Below are 25,658 nucleotides of genomic sequence, written 5' to 3' on the forward strand. Positions count from 1 at the left end.
GCATGGTTCAAAGAGTCGTTATAGTCTCAGGCCCTCCTGATACAGTACCGGAATGATATGTTTTTTAGATATTTGACTCGCTGAAAAATCGGCGGAGAGGTCACCATGAAGCGTTGAAACGTCCGAGTTATATCGAATCACTCCTAGTCAACTCGAATCCAACAAAAAACCTTTAGAAAAAAAAGAAAAAAAAGGTGAAACCCAAGGCCATTGGAGTAACAACTACTGCTAGGTCCCAACACACGAGAAAGAGAAGTCAATATTGAAATCATTCATCGGGAAATAAAAACAAATTTGCCATAATACTGATCATGTGAAAAGATGCGCTAATATGATTCCAACTTTGTTCATGTATCAAGTATATGTACCTTATTGAACATGTACTTAATACATGAACATACCAATAATATTCCACTTTACTTTTCTTTCAAGAGCTTTCACTTTCAACTTTTCTTTCAAAAGCGGCAGCCACCCAAGGTGACAGAAAAGTGAGAGAAGGAGGTGCAGAGGAAAAGATGCCCAAAACTTCAGTGGAGGAGAGGTGAAATTTGGCGATACTTTCTCTGATCTCTTTTCTTATTTGGACGCTCTTAGAGAAGCGAGATAGTACCTGGAATAGTAGGAATCAACTCAGTAAACTGGGATTTGTGATTACCGATCAAGCTTTTTTTTCCTATCAGAAATAGCTAGTCGTTAGATTTAGTTGCAGCGGTAGCACTTTCATTGCCCTCCCTTGGTCATTCTTTTGAAATAAGGACTTTTCCCGTAGGTCAATAGTTATGAATTTATTTCTTTAAGTTTTTCTATACTTATTAGTAGGTATGAATTAGAAACATATTTGGATTAATTATAACCCTTATTGTAAACACCAAAATTTTGTCAATTTTTAATATTTTCTTGAATTTTTTTCTGTTTAGTGAGTTATTTATTTTCTTGCATTTTAATGTGCATTTTTCTCATTTTTACAGGTTTGTGTTTTGAAAAGAAAAAATAAAACAAAAAAACAACAGTAAAAAAGAAAATAAAAAATCATCCTAATCATTTTGTTTTACCAAATGCACTATTAACCCATTTTTACACTCCATGTTTCCATTCGCCTTTCTTTTCATTTGGTAAAGACCAACATTTTTGGACTAACAATTCTCCACTTTCATCCTCCCAACCTCACTTTTCTCTCTCGGCACTTGCACACTTGCACTAGACACCATCAGACACAAGAAGGGAAGAAAAAAGAGAACAAGAAGACACTCCCTCTGCCTCTCTATCCCTCTCGGCTCTCTCTCAACTTTTTGACCCCTCAAAAAAAGACAACACCACCACCACATACTCACACAGAAGAAAAACCCCTCTCTCGGCTCCCTCTCTTTTCTCTCTCAGTTCACACAACACACCACACACACACAAATCAAAAGCAAACAAAGGAAACAAAGGGACGGTTGGGGCTTGGGAATTTCATCAAAATGTGAACCAAAGACTGCCACATTCATTGAGTAAATCTGCACCACCATTTCTAGGGTTGGGGGGAAGGTTTTGCTTCCTATAAAAGGCTCGAAGTACAGCCACTAGGTCAAGAGGAGAAGGAGAGGCGGCGGTCAAAGGAAAAAGAAAGAAAAAACAGCAAAAAAAGAGAGAAAATGAAGAGAGGAAGAGCAAGAAAATTCTGCAAAAAATTTTCGGACCAAGGCTGACTTTTCAGCCATGTTGCGACCAAGATTTCTCTCTCAATATAGCTTCTTTTGAGAAGATTTCAATTTCTGCACACTCTCTGGAGTCAAGAGAACAATTCGTTCAGAAATCTCGTGGAAAAATTGACTGGAAGACCACCAAATTTGGCCACAAAAACGCTGATCTGCCTCCACTACATCAGTCCCAGCTTCGTGCAAAAGAAAAAAAAAATGCAGCAAGCTTCATTCTTGTTCTTGTTTTTTGACCCCAACTTCGCTCAAGATCATCGTAAGGTACTCTCCTATACTAATGCCTTAGACTTTCCTTCTTTTTGTTTGCTGTTTTATTCCCATTTATGCTCCTCTTTGTTTTCTCGTTTGGATTCCTATTGCACTTTTCTTGTTTTGGTTTTCTTTCTTATGCTTTTGATTCCTTTAGATGTCCGATAATGAAAATAAAGGGCATGAGTATAGGGTCTTATTGCTTGGAATTTGTTTCGTGTGGTTTCTGGGTTTGAGTTACCGAAGAAAGAATTAATGTTTTGAAAATCGGACCGGATCGGCCAGTTCGATCGGTTGAATTGCGAACCGGCCATGCTTCCAGTCCGATTCAATTAAAAATCCAAAGAATTCATTAAACTGGTCAAACCGATCAAGAACCGGTTGAACCGGTAAAAATTGGGAGATTCAACCGATTTTTATTAAGTATTTATTTTTTAAAATAAATATTTTGTTTTATTAAAAATTTTTAATACTAAAATGAATAAAAAAATATTAAATCTTTGAACCAGAATTAAACCGAACGAACCGTGAATCGAAAGGTTTTTCGGTTCACTCTCCGGTTTGGATTTTAAAATATTGGAAAGAATAGTAGAAAGCTTCGGCCAAGATGATGAAAATTTCATTTTAGCCCCCCAACTTTTGCCTAATTCCACCGTCGCCCAAAATCTGGAAAAACTAAATCATTTTTGCCACTTTTAATTTTTAATCCCTTTGGCATATTTTAGGTGTGTTTTTGAGCATTTTATTTTCAGATTTTAGGACATGAACAACATAATTTTTTTTTAGATGATTTATTGTATTGTTGGATTAAGTTTTGGGTTGAGGTTGGGTTAAGGCATATTCTAGTTGGGTTGTTGTTTTATTTTTTCTCTGGTATTGGCATTGGATCAAAGAGGTTAAAGTCCAAACAAAAAAAGAGGTTAAAGTCCAACCTTTTGTTCGGCTTTTGTTGGGTAGAAACGTAGACCAGCCCATACATTTTACTTTGGACTCTCATTGGGCCCGAGAGGGGTTTCGGCCAACTGAAGTAAAAAAAAGTCCAGTGGCCCATTTCTCTCAAGATCTGGTAATATAAATTGTAGTTCAGTCCCATACTTTTTCATACTTATATTGTGACTCTAAAAACTTTAGATTTCTTTTAATTAGATCCCTTATTTAATTTCAATTTGGTACTTAAACTTTTTTTTCTTTAATTTTTACACCCAATCTTTGCATTAATTATAATTGGACCCAAAAAATTTCTTAATTTTTGCAATTAGTTACCTAAAAGTTTTGATTTCTTAAATATAAGTTGTTTATCTTTTTTAATTGTTAATTATACTTCATTTAAATGTTTTAATTAGTAGATTTCATGGTAATTTTCATTTCTTTATAATTTATTTGTTAATTAAATTGGTGTTTGACCATTTTGTTGATTTTGAAGTATAATAAATAGGACAAATCCAACCTCAATTAACCACTACTTCAAGGGAGGTATCTTTTTTTATTATTTTAAATTCTCTTATGTGCTCCTATGAGCTTTTTTATGTGTAAGTGCATGTATTGAGTGCTTTTTGTTTCCTTTAATTACTCATTTTATTAATTTTAAGTTTCATTTATTTTTTATGATTATTTGTGAGGCATTTAAATGTCAAATTCTAATAGATAGGCGCTCAAGACATGTATTTAGCTAGCCTATGTAATAGATAGGTTTTTATTATTTTTAATTCCCCCCTTAAATTGTAGTTAAGGCCCCCAAATGTAATAGGTAAACTTTTATTTGCTTTTATTTGCTTGTGTGCTTGCATGTTTGTGTGCTTATGTGTTTATTCGCTTTCTTCAGAGTCTTTGTATCAAGATATTATGTTTATGTATTATGTGCTACGTGCTCTTACATGTTTAATTGTTTTAATTTATGCCTTATTTGTCTTACTATATATTAAGAATGCATGACGTCAACACACTAGTCCAACGCTAGTTGTGGCTTCTCCCTCCACTTACTTGCTAGTCTAACGCTAGTAAAGATTTTTAGGAATTGGCTAATCCAAGACTAGATCCTTAGATCGTTTGTGCCTTAGATTCATTTTTGTGTGACATTCAATACATTTTCATGCATATTTTTATTTTGGGATCTTTTCTCATTTGCATGATATTTCTTATTATATTATCCCCTACCCTCTATATGTGTTAATCATATCATTTAGAATTGCACCTCATTTAAGAAATTGTAAAAAAAATAATAAGTTAGTTCATTTGCTTATCTAGATTAAGAGCATTACTCTTTGAACATGGAAAATGAGCGATTATAACTTTTTAGTTTAAAAATCCCATTAATCCCTGTACAAGAAAAATTATGTCACACGAGATTTTGCCTCCCGTACCCATTATATTGCATCCCTTTTTGCTTGATCACTTATATTTATATATAATTTAATTTTCTTTTCTTTTAGACTTCCTTTTTGCATACTCATGACCCTTTTGAGGGATTATTTTGGCCTTCGCAATTAATGCGATTGATATCAATTAAACCCTTGAATGGACATTTTGTCCCTTTTAATATTTTTTATAAATTTAGATTTGCATTCATGTAGGAAACATCCAAACGTGATAAATTTAAGGGTTAGATTAAGAAAATTTTGACTAAATCTCGCAATTAGTTTAGACTAGTTTGAAAGGGTGCCTTAGGCTTGAGTTAATCGAACATTTGCTTTCTCTTTCTTCAACCGTGACTCCCGAATTCATTTTCTCTTGTCTTCCAAGACCTGGAGTTGTCGAAAAGGGTTTTATTTTATTTTATTTAAATTTTGTTAGAAAAACATTTTGGGTGATTTGATACACCCAAACTCAATACCAAGTGGCGACTCCTATTTTCTTAAAACCCTTTGTAGACTAAATTTTGGACCCAAACTGTCGCATTCTTTAGAGTCTCTTTTTCTTTATTTATTCTCCAAAATTAGAAACACATTTTTTCACTCAGCTTTTAATAAAAATTCATTTCTTTTATAAATGCCTAAATTTTATTTTTCAAAAAAGGGACGCGACACTTATGTATTGGGCTAAGGTTGGATTAATTATGATTGTGTCCAAAATAAAATTTAGACATTTAGACTTATCTGGCTAATTGTGTTGTTGGAATTTATTTTGGGCTAAACACAAGTTTAACACTTATCTCACATATAATTCAAAGTACATAATAAATTAGTCCAAATTCATTTGATATTTAGTGAAAATATTAAAATAACTGTTATATCTTTTAATATAAAATTTCTTGCTAATAATTAATTTTATGAAATAACTATTAGTAGAAGTTTCATCTTTATTGGCATTATCTATAATAGTAATTAATTATACTTATAATCATAATGGTCCAATTATTTAAATAATTTTCTAAAATGCAGTAATAATTTTAATAAACATTTAAAATTTTGAAGTTCTTTTAATAAATGAAAAAATGATCATTGTAACGGGTTTACATTATAGATAAGATTTTTAACTTACTAATATAATAGAAATAAATTATTATTGTCATAAAATGTCTTAAACTACTTGTTGTATTTTTTTTTCATATATCTTTAATTATTTTGTGATGAATTAATCATTTATATTGATACACAGTTACAATGACAAGCAAGGATATTGGTTGGGAACATGGTAAACCTATGGGTGGGAATAGAAAAATTGTGAGATGCAATTATTGTGGAAAAGTAATGCATGGTGGCATTATAAGGTTGAAAGAACATGTCGGTCATGTCATAGGACAAGTTGAAGCTTGTTCAAGGGCACCAAGAGAAGTTACAGATATAATAAAAATGCATCTAAAGTCTGGTAAGATTCAAAGAGCTACAACAAAAAAGAAAAAAGAAGAAATATTGAACTCTCTGCAACAAGAAAATACGTATAATAATTTCAACAAAGTTGGCGATGAGGAGGACGAAGATGTTTTCGAAATTGATGAAGAAAGCAAGATGGCATTGCAAAAAAAAAAAAAAAAACAGATGAAGCAAGCAATTAGAGAGAGCCAATACTTGCAATTTTTAGACGAACAATGAAAGCATTCAGTATCTGGGAGTTGACCTTCTATGTTTATGTCAGGTATTATTTGTAAACTAAAATATTATAACAAATTTGATATCATTTTATTAAATATAATTAAATAAAGTTGTAATTTATTTATTCATTTTTTATTTGTTAAACATTGTGAATTCTAGGAAATATGGGTGTTGGCACTTCAAAACCAACGACTTTTGAAAACAAAAAAGGATTGTCACGTAATTTTAGTGTCAGATAAACGGATGAAATGACAAGTAGAGGAATTGACTCACATATGTTTCCTTCGAAACAAAAATCAATCAAATCAATGTTTGTAGGGGAAAATATAAAAAGAGTTGGCAAGACAATTTTAAAGTTTTTTCATTTCAATGCTATACCATTTCATGCAGCTGAAAATCCTTATTATCAATCAATGATTGATAAAATTGCCAAAGCTGGTTCTGGTATTAAAGGCCCTTCAACTTATCAAAATGGAAATGAATATTTAGACGAAGAATTTGAAGAGCTTGAGAAATATCTTGGCGATATTTATGATAAATGTTCAACTTTGGTTGTACGCTTGTGTATGATGGGTGGAGCACCCGTATGAAGCATCTAATAATAAATTTTATGGTATACTGTGATAGGCACATGAATATATTTTCAAGTGAATGGACGTAGTAGTAGAGGCTGTGGGAGAAAAAAATGTTGTGCAAGTTGTGACAGATAGTGAATCTAATATGAAAGCAGTTGGACAACTGTTGATGAAAAAAAAGAAAAAATCTATTCTATTCACCTTGCGCTGCTCATTGTATAGATTTGATGTTCAAGGATATTGGCAAGATAGATAATAGAAAAGAAACTATTACTCAGGGGAAGAAGATAACAAGTTTCATATATAACAGTGACAAAGTAGTGAATTTGATGAAGATATATATAAGAAAAAAGGAACTGCTACATCTAGATATCACTAGATTTGCAACTCAATTCATTTCTATGGAAAGTCTTCTTCGGCATTTTACAAAACTAAAAAAAATGTGCACCTCAGATGAATGGGCAGAGTTCAATGACACTACCAAGAGAAAAGCAAAAGTTGTTCAAGTAGCTAAGTTGATATTGTTAGAGAAGTTTTGGAAAAATGTTATAAATGTGTGTGCACTAATGGAGCTTCTGGTCAAAGTTTTAAAAACTATTGATCAAGATAATAAACCAAAACTGCCAATTATTTATAAGGCAATGGATAGAGCAAAAATGGCTATTCAAAAGTCAGTGAAATCTTGGAAGGAGATTTGAGAAGTGATTGATAATAGATGGTACAACCAACTTCATTGTGATTTAAATGTAGTAGGTAATTTAAAATATTACATGCAATTTAAATATGTGGTATATATGTATTTATTTATTTTCTAATTCTGTGATTTTGTTGTATTTAGCATATTTTTTGAACCTGATCCTTCAATATTCTAGAACTTGTGTGTTTAATCTAGATGAAGTTCGAAAAGGATTGAAGAAAGTCATTGCAATGTTGGAGCCAAATTTAGATGCACAAGTTGATTCAATAAATGAGGTATTCTTTTGATTATTTTATTTATTTATATTAATGATTATATTCATGAACAAACTTTAAAATTTTAACACCTGTGTATATATTATTTTTGTAGATAAAAATTTTTGTAGACAAAAAAGGAGGATTTGAAAGTGCTATTGCAGCAAGAGCATTATCGAAATTTTTACCAGGTTTCAGCTTAATTCATATTTATATAAACATTTAAATCATATTAATGAAGTTTATATTTTTATAATCTTAAAATAATAATAATAATAATTTATTATTATTATTACTTTGTTTGTTTAGTTGAATGGTGGCTTAACTACGGTGAAGATGCGCCAAATCTAAGAAAAATTGCAGTGAAACTATTGAGTCAAACCTACACATCCTCTGGTTGCGAGTGAAATTGGAGTACATAGTCATTGATTCATACAAAGCTACGTAATTGTTTGGTAGTTAAAAATTACATAAATTAGTTTTTGTCCATTACAATATGCATTTAAAAGTGAAAAATTTGATGCATCAAAGAGATACTGATGATTTCTACAACCCAGTTGACTTGAATCACATTTTCACCAAGATGATATACTGGATGATTGGATAAGAGAAAATGAACAACCCGTATTGCCTAAAGATAATCTGGATTGGTTGGATAAAGGCATTCGTCAAACTGAATTAGAAAGTGGTAAATGTCAAGAATATGACATTGATGGTTTTGGTGATACATTGTCCCAACATATTACCAAAAAAAATAAGAAAATTGTTGCTGAATCATCAAGTAGGAAGCAGAAAAGTAAGACTAAACAAACCAGTAAGCATACTGTTTCATCATCTTCGAATAAAAGCGACAGTGGTAATGATGATGATGACAATGGTGGCAATGGAGATAGAGGGGACAATTCTTTGAAAAGCAGTGGTAGTTACAATCAAGATAGCGAACAAACATGAGGTATGTCATAGGGTCAAGGACAAGATAATTATTATGCCACTCAAGATACTGATCATGGCTATCGTCCTAGCATAGAAGCACAACGTCAATTCTTTAATAATTTAACTCAGTTTTCAAGTGAGGATACTTTCTCTCATCGTTCAGGGTCACAAAGATATAGAGGAGTTGATGAACAGATGCCAAATTTGGGTATACACCCAACCTATGAGCATGAATCTAGCCAAAATTGGAGCACTAGTCAATTGGGATCTGGCTACGACCAATCATATGGAATCACTCCCGACTATTACAGTGGACATGCGCCATTTGGTGGATCTAGATAGGTCGATCGGTCTACTAGCATTCATGGTAGTGGATACTATGAAAAAGAAATAGATAAATCTTATGACAGTTCTTCTTTTGATTCCAATAGCATTGGATTTTATGGTCATGATTCTATTGCATCATATAGTACTAGCGATAGTTTTAACTATCGAGGGTTTGGATACTACCATCATACTCAGCAATTTATCTCCAATCCAGAAGTTCTTCCATCTAATGATTATAGAACATCTAGTCAATGCTCACATCCAGCAAATACACCATATAGCTTTTATACACTGCCTCCTCAAGGTCCTATGCCACTTCCATATTAGTTTTACCGTTCATCTAGAAATGAGGTTGATTTTAAACAACATCATCATTCTACTTGGTATTAATAGGTACAAAAATATAAAGTAATAGTATATCTTTGTATGTATTTGTCTTTTATTTAATATGATTTCTTTCTATTTTTGGCAGGAGATTGATCATGGAATAAGCAAAATTATTCCAACTTTATGCTATAAGTAAATCCTTTTTTTGTATTGTTAATGGTTGATATTACTTTTTCAATTATTAGTTTTAACATTGTGGTCTGTGTTATTTTGATTTTGTTTGTGATGTCATTGTATTAAATGATTAAAAGTACTTATTTGTTTCATATGTATAAAAATAGTACATTTTACAAATTTCCTTTTGCTATTTTTTATGATTTTTGTTTAGCATACTTTTTTTATATTATTAACAATTTTTAGAATATTAAATGTTTCAAGATTTGTGTTTCACCGAAACCGCAATCAATATGATGAAACTGATGTGGAATGTTCCGGACCGCGACTGCGACCATGACTTTAAACCATGCTTTCATGTGCCCTCTCAAATGATCCAAACGTGCCAATGAAATCTCCAAATCCCTATTGGTGGCATTTGCATCGAAATAGGAGGACTCAACAGAGTTGTAATGAACCATTCTGGCGACTATCCTGTTTCCTCTGGCTCTTGAGGATATTGTTACGGGGACGAGAAAACAAATTATGATTGTCATGGCAATTGGGAAGTGTTTGACATGAAATGACGAGTTTTGGAAATTTCCCATCCTCACTTTTATCAAACTTATGCAACTTTCAAGACGTGAATGATTTGAGAAGGCCACTAGCTACTAGAGAGCAAGTGTAAGTAAGCCAGATATATATGGAGAGAGATTAGACTAGAATTAAAGATCTCCAACTTCCAAATTGGCTAAAGCTCGATTATTGCATGTAAAAATAACATGTATTTGTAGTTTAAATAAATCTGTATCTATATATTACACTAACCTGACTAAAATTGAGTATAACTAATCTTTCATAACACTAGTATTAGAAAAGACGGAATCAGAATATGACATCAAAATGCAATTAAAACAGAAGCTCCTATCAAATTTAGACGTCTAATACCTGTAATTGCATTGGTTTATCGGAAAATCAGAATTTTCCCAAATAAACTACTAGTCCATTTGTTTGGCTTGGGCTAGGGGTGGCAAATGAATAAGTAGCTTGTGATTAGATAGGTCAAAGTTTGCCTCGAACTTGAGTTTGACCAAGTTCAGGCTACTTGACTCGGGATATCAAGTAGAGGTCAAATATTTGGCTATTCTGCTCGAAAATCTGTCAAGCTTGTCATGTTCACGTGTGTGTGTGTGTGTGTTAAATTACCTAAAAACAAATATTTTTAAAAACAAATTACATGTCTTATCACTTAAACTCGAATAGCTCGAGGTCAAACTCAATTTTAATCATCATATTTTTTTTATATGAGTCGAGTTTGAGTTTCGAAATCAAAAATTAGTCGAACTTGAATTTAGAGGAGACACTTCGAGCTCGTCACCACCTCTAACTCGGACTTTACCTTCAAGAAGGAAAAACTGATTAAAAACATAGCCTATTAAAATCACTCTTCTAATATAAATAAGTCAATAGCATACATTGTGGTACAGTCAAGCAAACTTTAGCATGAAAATAGATCATACTTCGAGATAGTGGTCATCTGGAAGCATTCATAATTAATGGTTATAGTTGGGGAATAGCCAAAATGGTTCTAGGCCAGTTATTCTGGCAAGGCTTAATATAGAATACGATTCTTAAATCAACATTAACAGTCTTAATTAAGATTTAATGCCAAATATGCCAAATATCGAGCATGACAAAATTGAAGACATTGTCGGCATAGAGATGAAGAATATCCTGTTTACGTAGTGGATGGAAGTTGTAGCATAAAAGGCTCTTACTTGACTAACTATATATGCATATCTATGAAGCCCTACAGCTTTACTACTGGATCCATCAAGAAGTTACCGCAATCTTTTTCCGCGTTTGGTAAATTTATTAACCAGCAGTAATGATTACTTATGTAATTAATCCTTCTAAGTTCTTTGCATAAATTAAGTAGGTTGGTGGAAGTACTCAAATTATCAAGTGGAACAAACGTGATTGACATTTTGATAGACAATATTAATCACTTTTCCAGAACCTTTAATTATCTCCTCCGCGAGAAACATTCTAACAAGATGAGCATCAACGTGAACAACTTAAATTAATATCATTTGAGACGGCAATTGAAATTTGCAAAAGTTGTTGATCTTGGTCCTAGCTTTTGATGTTTACAAAACAATTGGATGATACTAATATCTCTTCAAGAAATACTTTCAGCTATGAAGCAAATCTGATTCAAAGATCAAGAACATTTGAAAGAGATAAAGGAAGTTGAAAGCTGCCGGACGTCCGATAAACAATGCAGCACTTCGGATGCATGAAAAACTCCATCACCGGACATCCGAAAGAGTTAAGATATTCCTTCTAGCTCACTATCTGCTTTCGGACGCAAGCACCGGACGTCCGATAGAATTGAAGAAGAATTTTCAAACTCACTGCCTGCTGTCGGACGCATGCTTCGGAAGTACCGGATGTCCGATAGAACCCTTCATACTCTCTATCTGCTATCGGACGGTAGTACCGAACGTCCGATACTCCCAACGGCTAGTTAACTCTTCAACTGCTTTCTATCCGTTGGAAGTATTAACGAAGCACTTTCTTAGTCTTATATAAATAGTGCATGGTCAAAAAGTTCAAATAACTTTTGCACACTGAAGATACAAAAGATATAGAGTAGTTTTAGTGAGAAAACACTCTCTAAGGAAGATTTGTAGTTTTGATGGTGTGAAGTTTATTGTAAGTTTTTCATTTGTGAGTGAATATTTCAATAGTGTAGATTTGTGAGAGTTATCCGAGTGATAGTAAAACTTCTTAACTTGACCAAGTGTAGCTTGGGGCAAAGAGGAAGTGATCCTTCCTTTGTACACAAAGATTGGTTGTTTTTCATCAACTTGAAAAAGTTTGATCTATAAAATGATATTCAAGTTCAAGAGGAGCTTGGTAGTCAATTGGTTTGCAATTCCTTTCTTCTCATTTACTTATTGTTATCTTATGATTTTTAAATTGCTTATATCTTCTATTTCTCTAAAGTGATTTTGTTCATTGTGTGATCACTTAGAAAAGAGAGTAAATTTCATATTGAGCAAAAAATGCCCATAATCTGATTAGTTTCTTAAACAACCTAATTTACCCCCCTCTTAAGTTGTCTTCGATCCTTACAAAAGTTCATGAGAAAGCAATTATATATGTTTTTTTTTTCAAAATATCCATAATGAAATACTTTATAAGTATCAAACTCAGGTCATGACAAGCTAAAAAAAGAAAAGAAAAAAAAAACTAAAAACACGTCAATGAAAAGTGCACAAAAATTGTCTGCTTTTCCAGACCAGCTTGATTGGTTCCTAGTACCCTGTTTTTAAAACAAATTCAGACCAAACTTCTACCCGATTTCTAGTTTAACCAAATGAACCGACTAATTTGATCCGGGTTTAGAAACAGCGATGTCTGTCTGATCATTGATGTGGAAGGGGGAACTTGAAACTCAGAAACAGCACAAAACCAAATCAATGTCCCAAAGAAACTAGTTACAGGTTTGGCCTATAAAAATATGAATACTTAAAATGCAAGGGAGAATTCTAGGGTTTCTTTAGGAATCAATATCCAATTATCTGTTATCACATTATTCAACAATTTTTGGGGTCGATAACTCTTCTTAGACATCCATGGGTAAATTGCAAATCATGAATATCATGAATATGGTACTGAAAACTAGTCATCAAGAAAAAATTCTTCCAGTCAAATGTTTTGAAGTGTCCAATTGACACTAAACTTGTTCCTGTCCGGTATTATGCCTTTCTTATATTTTACTAAAACCATAAGCTTAACAGTAATGTAAATGGAGGTTGCGAGTTCACTATTTCTTGAACAAAGGTATTGAAAAAGACTGTAATTTGGAAGATTATTGAGATTACATGGAAAAACAACAATTGGGAAATGTTAACGAGGCAATTTTTTAATTTTTCCCGTTTCTTTGCTATAATACAAAGAAGTTAATTACTTGCATCTCATGTTGGACTTTGATGCTGTGGCAGCCTAGACATGTGCTATGTCATTAGTCAAATGTGTCAGACCCACATCATCATCAAATCTTGAAACTATTCGGATTCAATGGTTTAGAAATTGAACCGCTAGTTTATCTGCATCAAAAAATTTGCGCAGCATTAATTTGTCATTCTGGATATGAGAGCCTAATCAAACAGACTGCAGATCCTTAGATGGTTCACTTGGTCAGATCCGCTAGTTCAGTCTGGGTTTGAAACTATGCTATTAGGATGATTGAGGGTTAGGCCTTTAGGCGGGAGTAAGTATTGAAGGAGTGAGAGTATATAAGTCTAATGAAAAGAGTGTATATGATGAGTCTATCATTCCAGAGACCCTTGTTATCAGTTCTCTAAATATTTAAAATAAAACCAATAAACAAAGTTAATACAAAACGAACCAAACTAATGCAAAGTTAGTTAATACAAAACGAACCAAGCTAATGCAAAGTTGGTTAGTAGTGGTTTTATCATCCTTTAGCTGGTTATTAAGTGGAAATTAGTTTATCCATTTGTGAGGATAATGCAAAGTTCCTATTGTCGTGTTGATAGGGTATAATTTGTTAGTAAATTTATTATTGATTTCCCCTTCTATCCCTGACAAATATTGTGTTAATTGCTGATATTTACTCATATTTGGTATTTGGAATCAATTTCAGGAGTGAAGCAGAAAATTACCAAAAAGGAGGGACTTGTATGAAAAAATGCAGACTTCTAAGGGCTTCAACCTTTGGGTCCTTGAATTGGTGGGGACCACAAGCTAGTGCAAGGCATTTAGTCATTTGGGCTTTTCAAAGAAAGCAACGTAGAGAGATTTGGAACAACAAGTACTTTGGAGGCTTTGTCCACATGTGCGGGGACCACGGATAAGAAGCATGAGTCATTTGGACTCTAGGAAAAGAAACGTACAAGACTTTGAATTTGGTGTGGGGACCACTAGAGATAGCATTAGACTTCCTTTTGGCTTTAAAAAGGGGGAAACGTACAGAGAACTGGGAGGAATCAATAGTTTTAGTTTTTCTTTTCTTAGCTCTTTCGCATGGTTGTTCTCCATTAATGGAGGACTAACCTCTTAATTCTAGTCAAGGGGACAACTGAAGACTTGGTTCAACAATTACTGTGAGATCTAATTTATTTTAATTGTTTCCTTAATTTATTGGTATTTATATGTTTCCTGCTTTTAATTGCTATAGCTCGTGTGAGTGATTGAATAGACGCGCAATATTTAATTATTCACATAGGCTATTTTGCTAAATAGGGATAATTGAATCCGTAATTGTTCGTTATCTTTATCTCAGTAGCAACTGGCGTAATTGGGATTTACGTCAGGGGAACATACGATCTAACTTAAACAAACCCTCGTAGCGTGTTTGTTAGTTAGGATTGGGTCTTTCTAATTATTAATGCAATCTAGAAATTAAATCCTACGGTCGTACCTAGGGTTGTTTTTGGGTTAGAGAAATAGTTAACGGTCGTACCTTAGCTATCGAGAAATTAAGGAAGGGTTGGTTGTTTATCGCGTGCATGACAACTATAACTAATCTATTAATAAATGTGGAATTATCTGTGAATCAATGATCAGTGCCTGAACCATGTCTGAAGTGTACCCTTGGCTAGAGTTTCTCCAATAATTATTTCTTTTATTTATTTTCTGCATTTAATTTATTTAGTTAGCATTTAATCCAAAACCCCCCATACCTTGGACTCTAGAAGAAACGAATTATCTCCAGTCCCTGTGGATTCGACCCTACTCACCGCTATATACAAAATCTGTATTTTTTTCGAGTAGGTACTTATTATTGCACAGGTTCGGCTCCTGTCACGTGCATGATTATAAATATAAGATAATGAAAATAAGAGCAGATGGTTCGACTAATATTCAGATGTGATATTCAGATATAACGGATTTGTTGAATAGAACAAACCTCCAATATACCGCAACTAGTGTCTGGGTACACACAGCAGATACAGACCAACTTTGTATAAAGCGTTAAACCTACCATTTAGTAAGTCAGCATATTTTCGTTAGTCACATTAAGATCTACCACCTTCTTTTATGTATTTTGTGTTATTCTCCAGCTCATTTGATCGACGAAATAGCACCATCGTGGGACGAGAAAGAGGGCGGAGGAGGATTGTGGGCTGCTTGTGAGACCTGCCAGAATGCAACTGTTGACTTGGTAAAGGGTAGTTTTCGATTTCACAGAAATGCTCTGGCAAGACAATTTGAAACTAATCAGAAAGTTTTTCTGTCCAAGTATATATCCTTTCCAAATACTCTGCCCTAGCTGAAACGATGATGTTTAATTGATAAAAAACTGGCGTTTCATTTATTAGAAACATATGATTTGTACCTTAACACTCTGAAAGGTGGATCCACTTTCTTGCCAATCGACTCTCGGCGATGTTCTTCTTTTTCAGATAACTAGTTGAAAGTACCAACACCTTCGTTTCTACCTTTATCATCTTGTCAATCTCTTGAAACTAATCAGAAAGTTTTTCTGTGCAAAGAAAAGAAGATAATTGCTGTTGAGGATCCAAACCGAAAGAAAAAGGCCTCTAACCTCAGATATAGTCAGATCGGTACTCTTGCATTATCATAATATCCAAATTTAGTAGGGAGATTGATTTTGCTGGACCTTTTCTTTACCATTTAAAATGTTACTAGATGGGTTTATGACTTCCATTGCCTCAAATTTGGGATGCTTAGTTCATAGGAAATTTCAATATTGCTGATTTTACTGAAGGATCACACAGAATATATATATATATATACTATATCCTCTTATCTACGTGAACTACCAAATGGTTTTCTTACTTTCAAAGTAAATAACTGGAATTCTAGGATAAAAATGGTTAGGACGAGTTAAGATTACCCGAAAGTGGGGCTGTCTTGAGATTTATTTAGTCATTAATAAGACAATCTTTTAACATTCGGTGAGGAACATATTTTACCTTGTAAAAAATTACTAAAATATACCTTGCATGTTAACATGGAAAGTAGTGGTACTCCTTTCCCTATTTCCTTGCAAAAATAAATATTTACCTTGAATATTAATTTAAATATTAGTGGTAGTCTTTTATCAGTTGGACATCTATTATAACAGGGCTAAATTACCGCAAGGTAATTTGAAGATGATAAATGGAATTTAATTGCTTTCAAAAGAACAAAATGATGATGATGATACTAATGATAATAATAATAATAACAACAACAACAAAAACAACAACAACAACAACAAATAAAAGATGGAAATTTTTCCAATGAAAAATCCTTACTTTGTTATGGAGTGGTACACATCACACAGAAGAGAGTGAGGCATGTGTTGGAAAAGCTTAATATAAAGGCTGAGAAATTTAAAGAAAAAAAGGAAATATAATGAACTAAGAAAAGGAAAAGTAATTCAAAAACTTTATCCATTATCAGCATTATAGCACCAAAAAACCATATTTTGGTTACTATATATTAATACAACAGTTGGTAAACATCACATAAGCATTTCATCCTTCCGCAAAGAAATTTCCTCATCCCCACATATCAGGCAAATATGCCTCAAAGCTCTACAATCCATCCTCCTAAAACCAACTTGTTTGTTCTGAACATCAAATGACACATAATGATATTGTTGGAGACGAACACCAAGAAGGCTGTGATCAAGATCCTTCAGATAAGCATCCACCACATTCAAACATGTTAAATTTGGTTGTAGAAGCGTGAAAAGGCTTTCAACACCTAGATTCAATGTAGCCTCATTCTCAAAATGGAAAGTAACCAAGGGAAAATCCTGGAAGTCCCTATACAAATTTCCCTTAAAGCAAAGCCTCAGAACACCTTCCGAGGAGATGTCGTCTGATCTCTCCATCTTGTCTCCGATGAAATCAAGAATTGTTTCTTCAAGTTTATAGTAAGCTATCGATTGAAGAAAACTCACGCTTGAACCTGAATCAATAATTGCACCACCTGTGTGAGTCGCATCACTTCTCCATAATAGTTTCTTGTCAATATCAAGTAATCTCCCTCCAAAACTAATGCCTTCTAGGTTTACAGCATAATGGCCTCCCTCAAGGTAAAGAGGTGCTGTTTGGCCATCAAACTTAATGTTTTCTCCAATGAATAATACATTATCCTTGTAAAATGGATCACTCAAATTTCCGATACAATAGGAAAATTTTCTAGGACCTAGTTTCCTGGCACCCACTTGTGAAACTAATGAAACTTTAAACGTACCAAGTCCTAGAACTCCATTGTATTTACCTAGAAAATCTGAAGATTTGCGGGCGCATCCAAATACACCATTATCAATGGTGGATTGGTTATCGTAAAATGGCTTGAAAACTATGCTATCGCGTCCCAAGAACCCTCTAGTATCACCTGCCAAGTATTTCGTATAATAATAGCAACGACTGGCAAGTTGAACGCAGTTAACAAAAGCAGCCTCATCACAGTACTGGCTACAAATTAACTCCTCTGCATAACTTTTAGAATTTGCAGGATTATATATTTTGTATATAGGGTCAACCTCCCCATGATTTGGTACGCAGTGGACCCAAAACAATGAGCTGCCAGTGTCCATAGCAACAGCTTGTTCCTGGGGCGGTTCACCCACCTGCAAATACACTAGAAACACAGGTATAAGTGGACGTGAGATTATCTCGGTTCGAACTTTACTATCATTAAAATCTCCCTCCACGTGCCCTCTCAAATGATCCAAACGTGCTAATGAGATTTCCAAGTCCCTGTTGGCGGCATTTGGATCGAAATAGGGAGACTCAACAGAATTGTAATGAACCATTCTGGCGACCATCCTATTTCCTGTGGCACTTGAGAATTCAATTACTAGGAGTAGAAAACAGAAAATGACACTAAATGATGAGTTTTGGAACTTTCCCATGCTTAAGTTTAACAAGCCTATACAATTTTCTAGACGTGACAGATTTAGAGAAGGTCACCACTGGAAAGAAAGCGCAAGGAACACAGATATATAGCATCTGGCCTGCCAATCACTAATGGTAATAGCATCTGTAACATTTTAATGTATTCATGAACGTGCATGTCTGTTTATTTTATGGTGGTTGTCCTTTAGAGTAGACAAATTTTTCGGGTTCATACCCTTTTTTTTTTTTGGTTCATACTTTATGTGACAATTTCTTTTTAAGTCAAATAAATAACAAAGTACTAGCAATTTGCAAATGTCTTACCTTAATTAAGGTTTCTTCCGAGTATTTACGATGTGATTGTAAACAAATAATTGGGCATTTAAATTCATTAAGCAATTGCCACATCATTACTTGACAAGGATGGGAAAAGAAATTAATTTTCAAATCATCTGTGTGTGTAGGAAGTAATACACCGGTGATGAAAAACTTGTGATAAATATTACTATTCAAATTTTTAAGGGAGAGTGAGAAGCAACATTAGTCAGATAATCATGAAATTCATGAAATTCCTATTTTGAACTCATTTAATTGGGAAAAAATGTTTATTCACAAGTAATAAGTCAATAGCCAGATAAGTTCATGGTCTTATTTAATTAAGAGATAATTATAATTTATCCTCTTAACGTACATTCTAATTCTCACTTTACCTCCTAATCTTTATTTTGTGTCACTTAACCCATAAGAGAAAAAAATTTCCCCTCTACTATGTTGGTTGTTTTCATTTTGGGTCTCTGTTATCTTTTTTATTTGAAATTAGTTTTCTTCTTTTTAATTTTTATGTATATACTAATTAGTTTTCTATTCTAATATATATACTAATTGTCTTTAGGGTTAATCACATTTAATCCCCTTAAGGTATACCCCATTTTTCAGTTTACCCCCTAACCTTTAATTTTGCTCACTTAACCCCCTATAGGACAAAATTGCTCTTGTATAATTTTGACTTTTTATTTACCTTGTTTTCCTTTCTTTTATTTCTTTTTCTCTTTCTTCTTTATTTAATTCTTCCTCTTTCCCACAAAAATCTTCACCTTAATGATTGAAATTAAAAAGAGGAATTGCAGAGATCTATTTTCTTCTTAAATGATTAAAAAAAATATTCAAATCACTTTCCTAAAATACAATTTTTTTAGCCTTTCAATTCTTTCAATTTTGGATTTTCCTCTTTTCTTTTTAGTTTCTCATTTTATTCTCAAGAAAAAAATCATAAGATGAAATTGTTTTCCTTTCTTTTATTTCTTTTTCTTTTTCTTCTCTCTTTCATCCTTCTCAATAGAAAATTCCATTTCAATGAAAATTTTTATTTTGAGTTTGTAATTGCATATTTCTGGGTGAAGGTTTAAAAGATATCAAAAACTAATTTTGATTTTTTGTATGACGCCACGTGTCACAAATTTCAATTGATGATTATTAATCAGGTCACAATTTCATTTTAAGATATTTTCTTGAGAATAAAATGAGAAACTAGAAAGGAAAGAGGAAAACCCAAAATTAAAAGAATTGAAAGGCTAAAAAATTGTATTTTAGGAAAATGATTTGAATTTTTTTAATCATTTAAGGAAAAGATAGATCTCTATAATTCCTCTTTTTTTAATTTCAATCATTAAGATGAAGATTTTTTGTGGGAAAGAGGAAGAATTAAATAAAGAAGAAAGAGAAAAAGAAATAAAGAAAGGAAAACAAGGTAAATGAAAAATCAAAATTTTGCAAGGGCAATTTTGTCTTATAAGAGGTTAAGTGAGCAAAATTAAAGATTAGGGGGTAAATTGAGAAATGAGGTATACCTTAAGGGGATTAAATGTGATTAACCCTTGTCTTTATCACCACTAATTAGAGGGGTCAAAATCAAATGACAAGTTAAAATTCAATGTTTAAAATAAGTAGAAAATTAAAAATTAAAAATTTTTTATAATAGAGGTTTACTTTTGTCTCTTAGGAGGTTAAGTGATAAAAAAAAATAAAAGTTAAAGGGGTAAAGTGAGAATTATGGCATACCTTAGAGGATAAATTGTAATTAACCCCGTCAATTAATTTAGAAAACATTTGCCTATGACTAAATTTAAATGATTCGCGGGATCGACCAATTCCCAAAGACGTGGAATTATGTTTATGTGTAGGAACGGAATAAGATGTGAAAAGAAATCAAGGCAATGACACTGATCAAATGGCTTTGCGATTATTCTTGAGAGCTTGGACCCAAAGATTCTTGTTTGTGTCTGAATTATATAAATATAGGAAGACGAGACGGTACCAGGCATGGTAAGTAAAAATTCGTATTATATCCATATAATATGCATTCATATGTAAAATTTTAAAAAATTGAATTTCATATATTGCAAAAATACTCATATGTTAAAATAATCATATAAAACACATAATAACTTTTGGGATGCTATATTTCACTCATCATACTTTAATTCTTATACAATTTTGAAATTTGTATAAGAATAATGACTTATCTTCCGAGTTAAATGTAAAATAGCAAATTTCAATGGATATATGCACATAAGTAAAATAAAGTGATCAAACTCTAGTAAATTTAATGTCTCGGGCATAAGATAAGAGTTAAAATTAATTTCAGTACAACATAGTCTTTGAAAAATATATTAATTTTACCAGTATTTGAATTCCAAAACATTTTTTATTCCACAACTTTTGAATATATTCATATGATTCACATACAGATTTATATACTTAATTTTACCAAAGTCATATTTTGTGCCAAATTAAATTTGATATCGCACTATTGAAAAAACTTTCTTATGGTATACGTACTAGTTTATTTCACTTTATACTTTTCAAATATACCCGAATCTCTACTTGGTTTATAAATTTCAAAATGGGACCCTTTAGTCCTTAAACTATAAATTGGGTCCCACTTAAATAAAATTTGTCCAATAATCCCTAAAACGGTCTTCCTAACCATTGGATCTTGACTTTGCTACTGTTATTGGTGAAGGTTTGAAATCAAGCTGTTCATAGACCCAAAAAAGTAATAGGAGACAATTGTCATTGGTTCAATATTGGGTCAATTGTAATTAACCCTGGATGTCATAATTATTCAATAAGTGTAAATTATGTATACAAGTATATTAAATGTGTAAACTTTGAAAAAGATAAAAAGAAAAGCAAAAAGAAGGTAAAATGAAGACAAATTTACTAAAAGTTCAAAAAAGGAAAAGTTATCATACATGTATGTATGTTGACAAAAAGTTAAGAGAAATAAATATGTGTATGAGTAACTTGTTGGAAGGTAAAATAAATAGTTATTATCACTTTACCTCCTAAAGTTTATAGTTACTGTCAGTTATCCTCTAATATTGTCTTTTAGTCAGTTTACACCTTTTTGTTGGCCAACTCAGCAAGTTGGCTTAAAAATTGTCCATATGACTTTCTTTTTTGTATCATTATCAATTTTTAGGATGAAAATACCCTTGAACCTTGTTTCTCCTCTTTTTTGCTCACATGATTTGAAAATGTCTTGATTTCTTTTAATTCTTATTCTCTTAATCTGATATCCAACCTTTTTTTATTCTTTTTTGTCTTAAATCATTCACAACTCCCATAATTTTTTAAATTCTTATTTTCTTTATTTCTTGTAATAAAATACCCTTTATTTCACAACTCCCATAATTTTTTTTAGACCTATCTAAACTTTTACATAGGTGTCAGACCAAAAAAATCTGGAACTTCTAATACTAAACACCTATTTTTTCCTTTTTCTAGACTAATAATAAATCCCTTTTGCAAACAATCTAAAATAATTTGGAACTTCGTATGCTAAGACACAATGGAGAAGATTAATCGATGCAATCATCCTGGTAAAAATAATAATCACATATGTAAGAGGCTACCACCAAATCAAAAACAAAAAATGTATCGACCTAGAATATAAAATTTGTATCAACATATCATGAATTCACATTATCAAGTGTTGATGGTATTACAATGAACTGGCAGACAAAGTAAGAAGAATTGGCTTCAAATCGTGATTGTATATCACTTTCCTTTAACCTTTATCTGTCCGGTATAACGTGCAATAAATTTTGGACAAATATCCTTTAAGATAAGATGAAGTTTGTTTGTCTTACACTCTTGCACAAAGACAAACTCTCTTGAACTAAGGAATGCTATTGAAAGATTTCAAAATAGTAGGAAAGTGATTTTCTACAGCAAAGCACTCTCTACTTGATCTCTTTACATAGGAGAGATTGTTTAAGAAACAAATGAATTTAATAAATACTTGTATGAATAGATTCAAGATATTGTGTATAAATTCATGTACTTAATTCATGCATCATATAATTCTATGATCAAAGACATGAATCTATCCTTACATTCAAGGATCCCTACATACATGAATATATTCATGAATGAATATATATTTATCACAATGTATGTACATCTTAGAATCATTTGATTCATAACACAATAAATGTATGTACATCATAGAATCACTAGATACAAATTTTTAAAATTTCCAACAATCTCCCACCATTTTCAAAATTTAGAAAATGGACATCCAAAAGATCACCGAATAATCTCACACTCATGCATAAATAATGATGTCTTTCGATTGAACCACTACCTTAGTAAAGGTTCTTTGAAATTAATCCTATAAGATGGTATACAAGTTTTGAACCACTTGTATATTCGACTAACCTCATAAACACCTCACACATTGAGCAGTGCACAACCATAAGTTCTTCAATGATACATTTTACGGCCTTTTATCATTATCATTTCATGAATGCTACAAAGCAAAGTCCTTAACTTTGTGGTTAACTGAAAACCAACATTCATATTGGCAACATCTTAGTGCCCCTCGTTGTGGCACTTTTAAGATTTGTTAAGGGTCCAATGACTCACCCTTACATTTGCACTGGCGAAAATAATATGCAATATTCTACCTTGGGATGTCTAAATTTTATATAGTGCACCAACCACAAGAATGATGCACTTTCACTCATTGAATTCAAGACTAGACGTTGTATCTAGTTGACGGGCTTTTGATATACGTACAAGTTAAAAAATCTGATTTACACCCGTTTCACTGCAAGTATACAGGTCAACTAGTAGTTTAGGATATATATCGGGTCGATCCCACGAGAAAGATTGAACAATTGCCGATATTACTAAAGCTTCTCTATTATTTAGACTATCAATGAATTATAAGAAATGAAACCTACTAAACTTATGCAAAATAACAAATGAAAGCTCCTTAGGTTATGGAATCCCTAACTACTCATGCAAGTGCTATTTTTGGATCATTGAGAACTACTATCTTGGCTAGCTATGGTGTAATTTCCTTATGCATATGATCCCTACTTTTGTAGTGAATCAATTATACTCATAACTAATCCATACCTATTCTCATGGTTATGAAATTAGCTACAAGTTCATTTCTTCAATGAAATTACATGAAATTAATCACTAAAACCACATAGGTGCACCTCTACTCTCGTGAGTGTACTCCCTATGTTTAATACTTCTTGAACCAGTGTTAAATCTCAATTTTCATTGCAAAAACAACACCTTAGATAATCACAATCAATGGTACCAGATTAATCATGATTTAAAGAGCTAAAGTACTAAATAACTTGCTCAAATAATAGCAATCAAATAGCCAAATAATAAACACTAACAATCTTAGGAAGTTCAACCAAACCCAAGGCATGAACTTTAAAGATACCTAATAAACACAAAATTCAGAACTTGCCTATTAACTAAACTTGGAATCAAGTACAAAAGATAAAGAGTTGGAAAAGAGATAACCCATGTCACTTGAGCTTCAACTCCTCCTTCTTCATCTCTATCTTCATCCTAATCTAGCTAATATACAAGAAGGATGAACTAACTAGTTAAACTATCCTACACTAAGGAAATGGAAGAACTACATTTCTGAAGACTCCAAGCTTCTCCCCGTATGTCTCTCTGACCTCTATTTTCTCTCTGCCTATAAACTGATCAAAAGCTCCCTTTTCCACCGTTACATCTCCTCTTGATTGATTCTCAAATCTTCATTTTGTTAAGAAAGTAAAAAACAATGGTTTTTGACTTGGAACTTTGGCTATACCTCTTCCTTTTTGTCTTCTGAAGCATGTGCAACCGAATTACCTTACAAAAAATAGCTGAAAAGTGGTGTGAACATAAGAGAAATGGCTGAGCAAATTGCAGAATTTCGGCAACAAAACGTGGCTTCAAGCCGCGTTTTGTTGACTCACATTTTCAACTCTGTGAAATTGACCTCACTTCACCTACAATTTGGTTTATGATGAAGGCCGAACTAGCTTTTCTGTAAAACACAAAAGTTGTAGCCCTTTAAATTATCTTTACAATGCTTTAAGAATCATCCAAATCGGAGCTTCGTAGACTGAGATATGATTGAAATACTATCACTTGGTCCAACTCCTGTTTTCAACTTTGGACAACAGTGTTGAATTTTGGTATTTAGACCTTTTGACTGAGAAAACGGCTGAATTAGATTCTGATGTTTTCATACCAAATTTAGATCTATCTCTCAGCTTCAAAATGGTATAAATATCACCTCAATCCAATGTATGTAGCTCCACATATAGTCAAAATACGAAAACGTGTCAAAGTTGTTTTCACTTGCATTTCTTCAATTCACTTCATTTCTTCTTTATCACTTAAATTCATCACCAATTATCCACTTTTCTCCTCAATTGACATCCTTTGGTGATTGAATCATTAATCCTACAAGAAAATGAAGTTTTTATCATTAAAATCAATAGAAATGCAATGTTAGCCACTTTAACATAAAATGTAGATTTTTACCAAAATCTTAGTTATTTTAGTTATAAAACTAAATAATCAAACCAAAATTAACTAATAAAATGCATTTAAAAATACGTAAAATAAACTCTTATCAAATACCCCCACACTTGAATCATTGCTTGTCCTCAAGCAATAAGAAATACCAACCAACAATGATCCAAAGATTGAAAATAAATATGTGCTCAAATCAACTTCATTTTCTCGAATCAAAGTAAATAACCATTATGTGATTTTTCTTTAATCCTCAAGTACTCATAATATCAAGTAAAAAAGAGCTAAATATACCACAATTATACTCATTCAACTCAATTTCTCATTGTTACATAATTTCACAAGCAAGCAACTCATATAATCAATAAAGATGCTAACTAATCTCATGATCAACTTCTTATTTTTCTTAAAGAGGGATTTATTCTTTTCACGTAGCTAAATACTACTTAAGTTGTGATAATGCCTTTTGACGCGAGGATCGACATTTTTAGATGAAGATCGCCGATTACTCAACATATCACATACTCAAGTTATTTTTCATACTCTTAATTCGAGTACCGTTTTACGTGAAAATTGACATTTGTAGATGAAGACTCCCGGTTACTTGGAATAAAATAACTCTTATTCTTTTTCTCTTTTTTTTTAACATAGAGAAATAATAAAATTCCCTCT

The 25,658-nt window shown here is 32.4% G+C and overlaps 1 protein-coding gene across 1 annotated transcript; it reads right to left on the reverse strand.

The window, feature by feature from the left end:
* Positions 1-16,747: 16,747 nt before the first annotated feature.
* LOC113696829 (aspartyl protease UND-like) lies at positions 16,748-18,064 on the reverse strand. The gene has a single exon (XM_027216213.1). It carries the CDS (start codon positions 18,062-18,064, stop codon positions 16,748-16,750), a length of 1,317 nt encoding a protein of 438 aa, XP_027072014.1.
* Positions 18,065-25,658: the final 7,594 nt, after the last annotated feature.

Source organism: Coffea arabica, chromosome 6e, assembly GCF_036785885.1.
Source record: "Coffea arabica cultivar ET-39 chromosome 6e, Coffea Arabica ET-39 HiFi, whole genome shotgun sequence".
In the NCBI taxonomy this organism is placed as follows: Eukaryota; Viridiplantae; Streptophyta; class Magnoliopsida; order Gentianales; family Rubiaceae; genus Coffea; species Coffea arabica.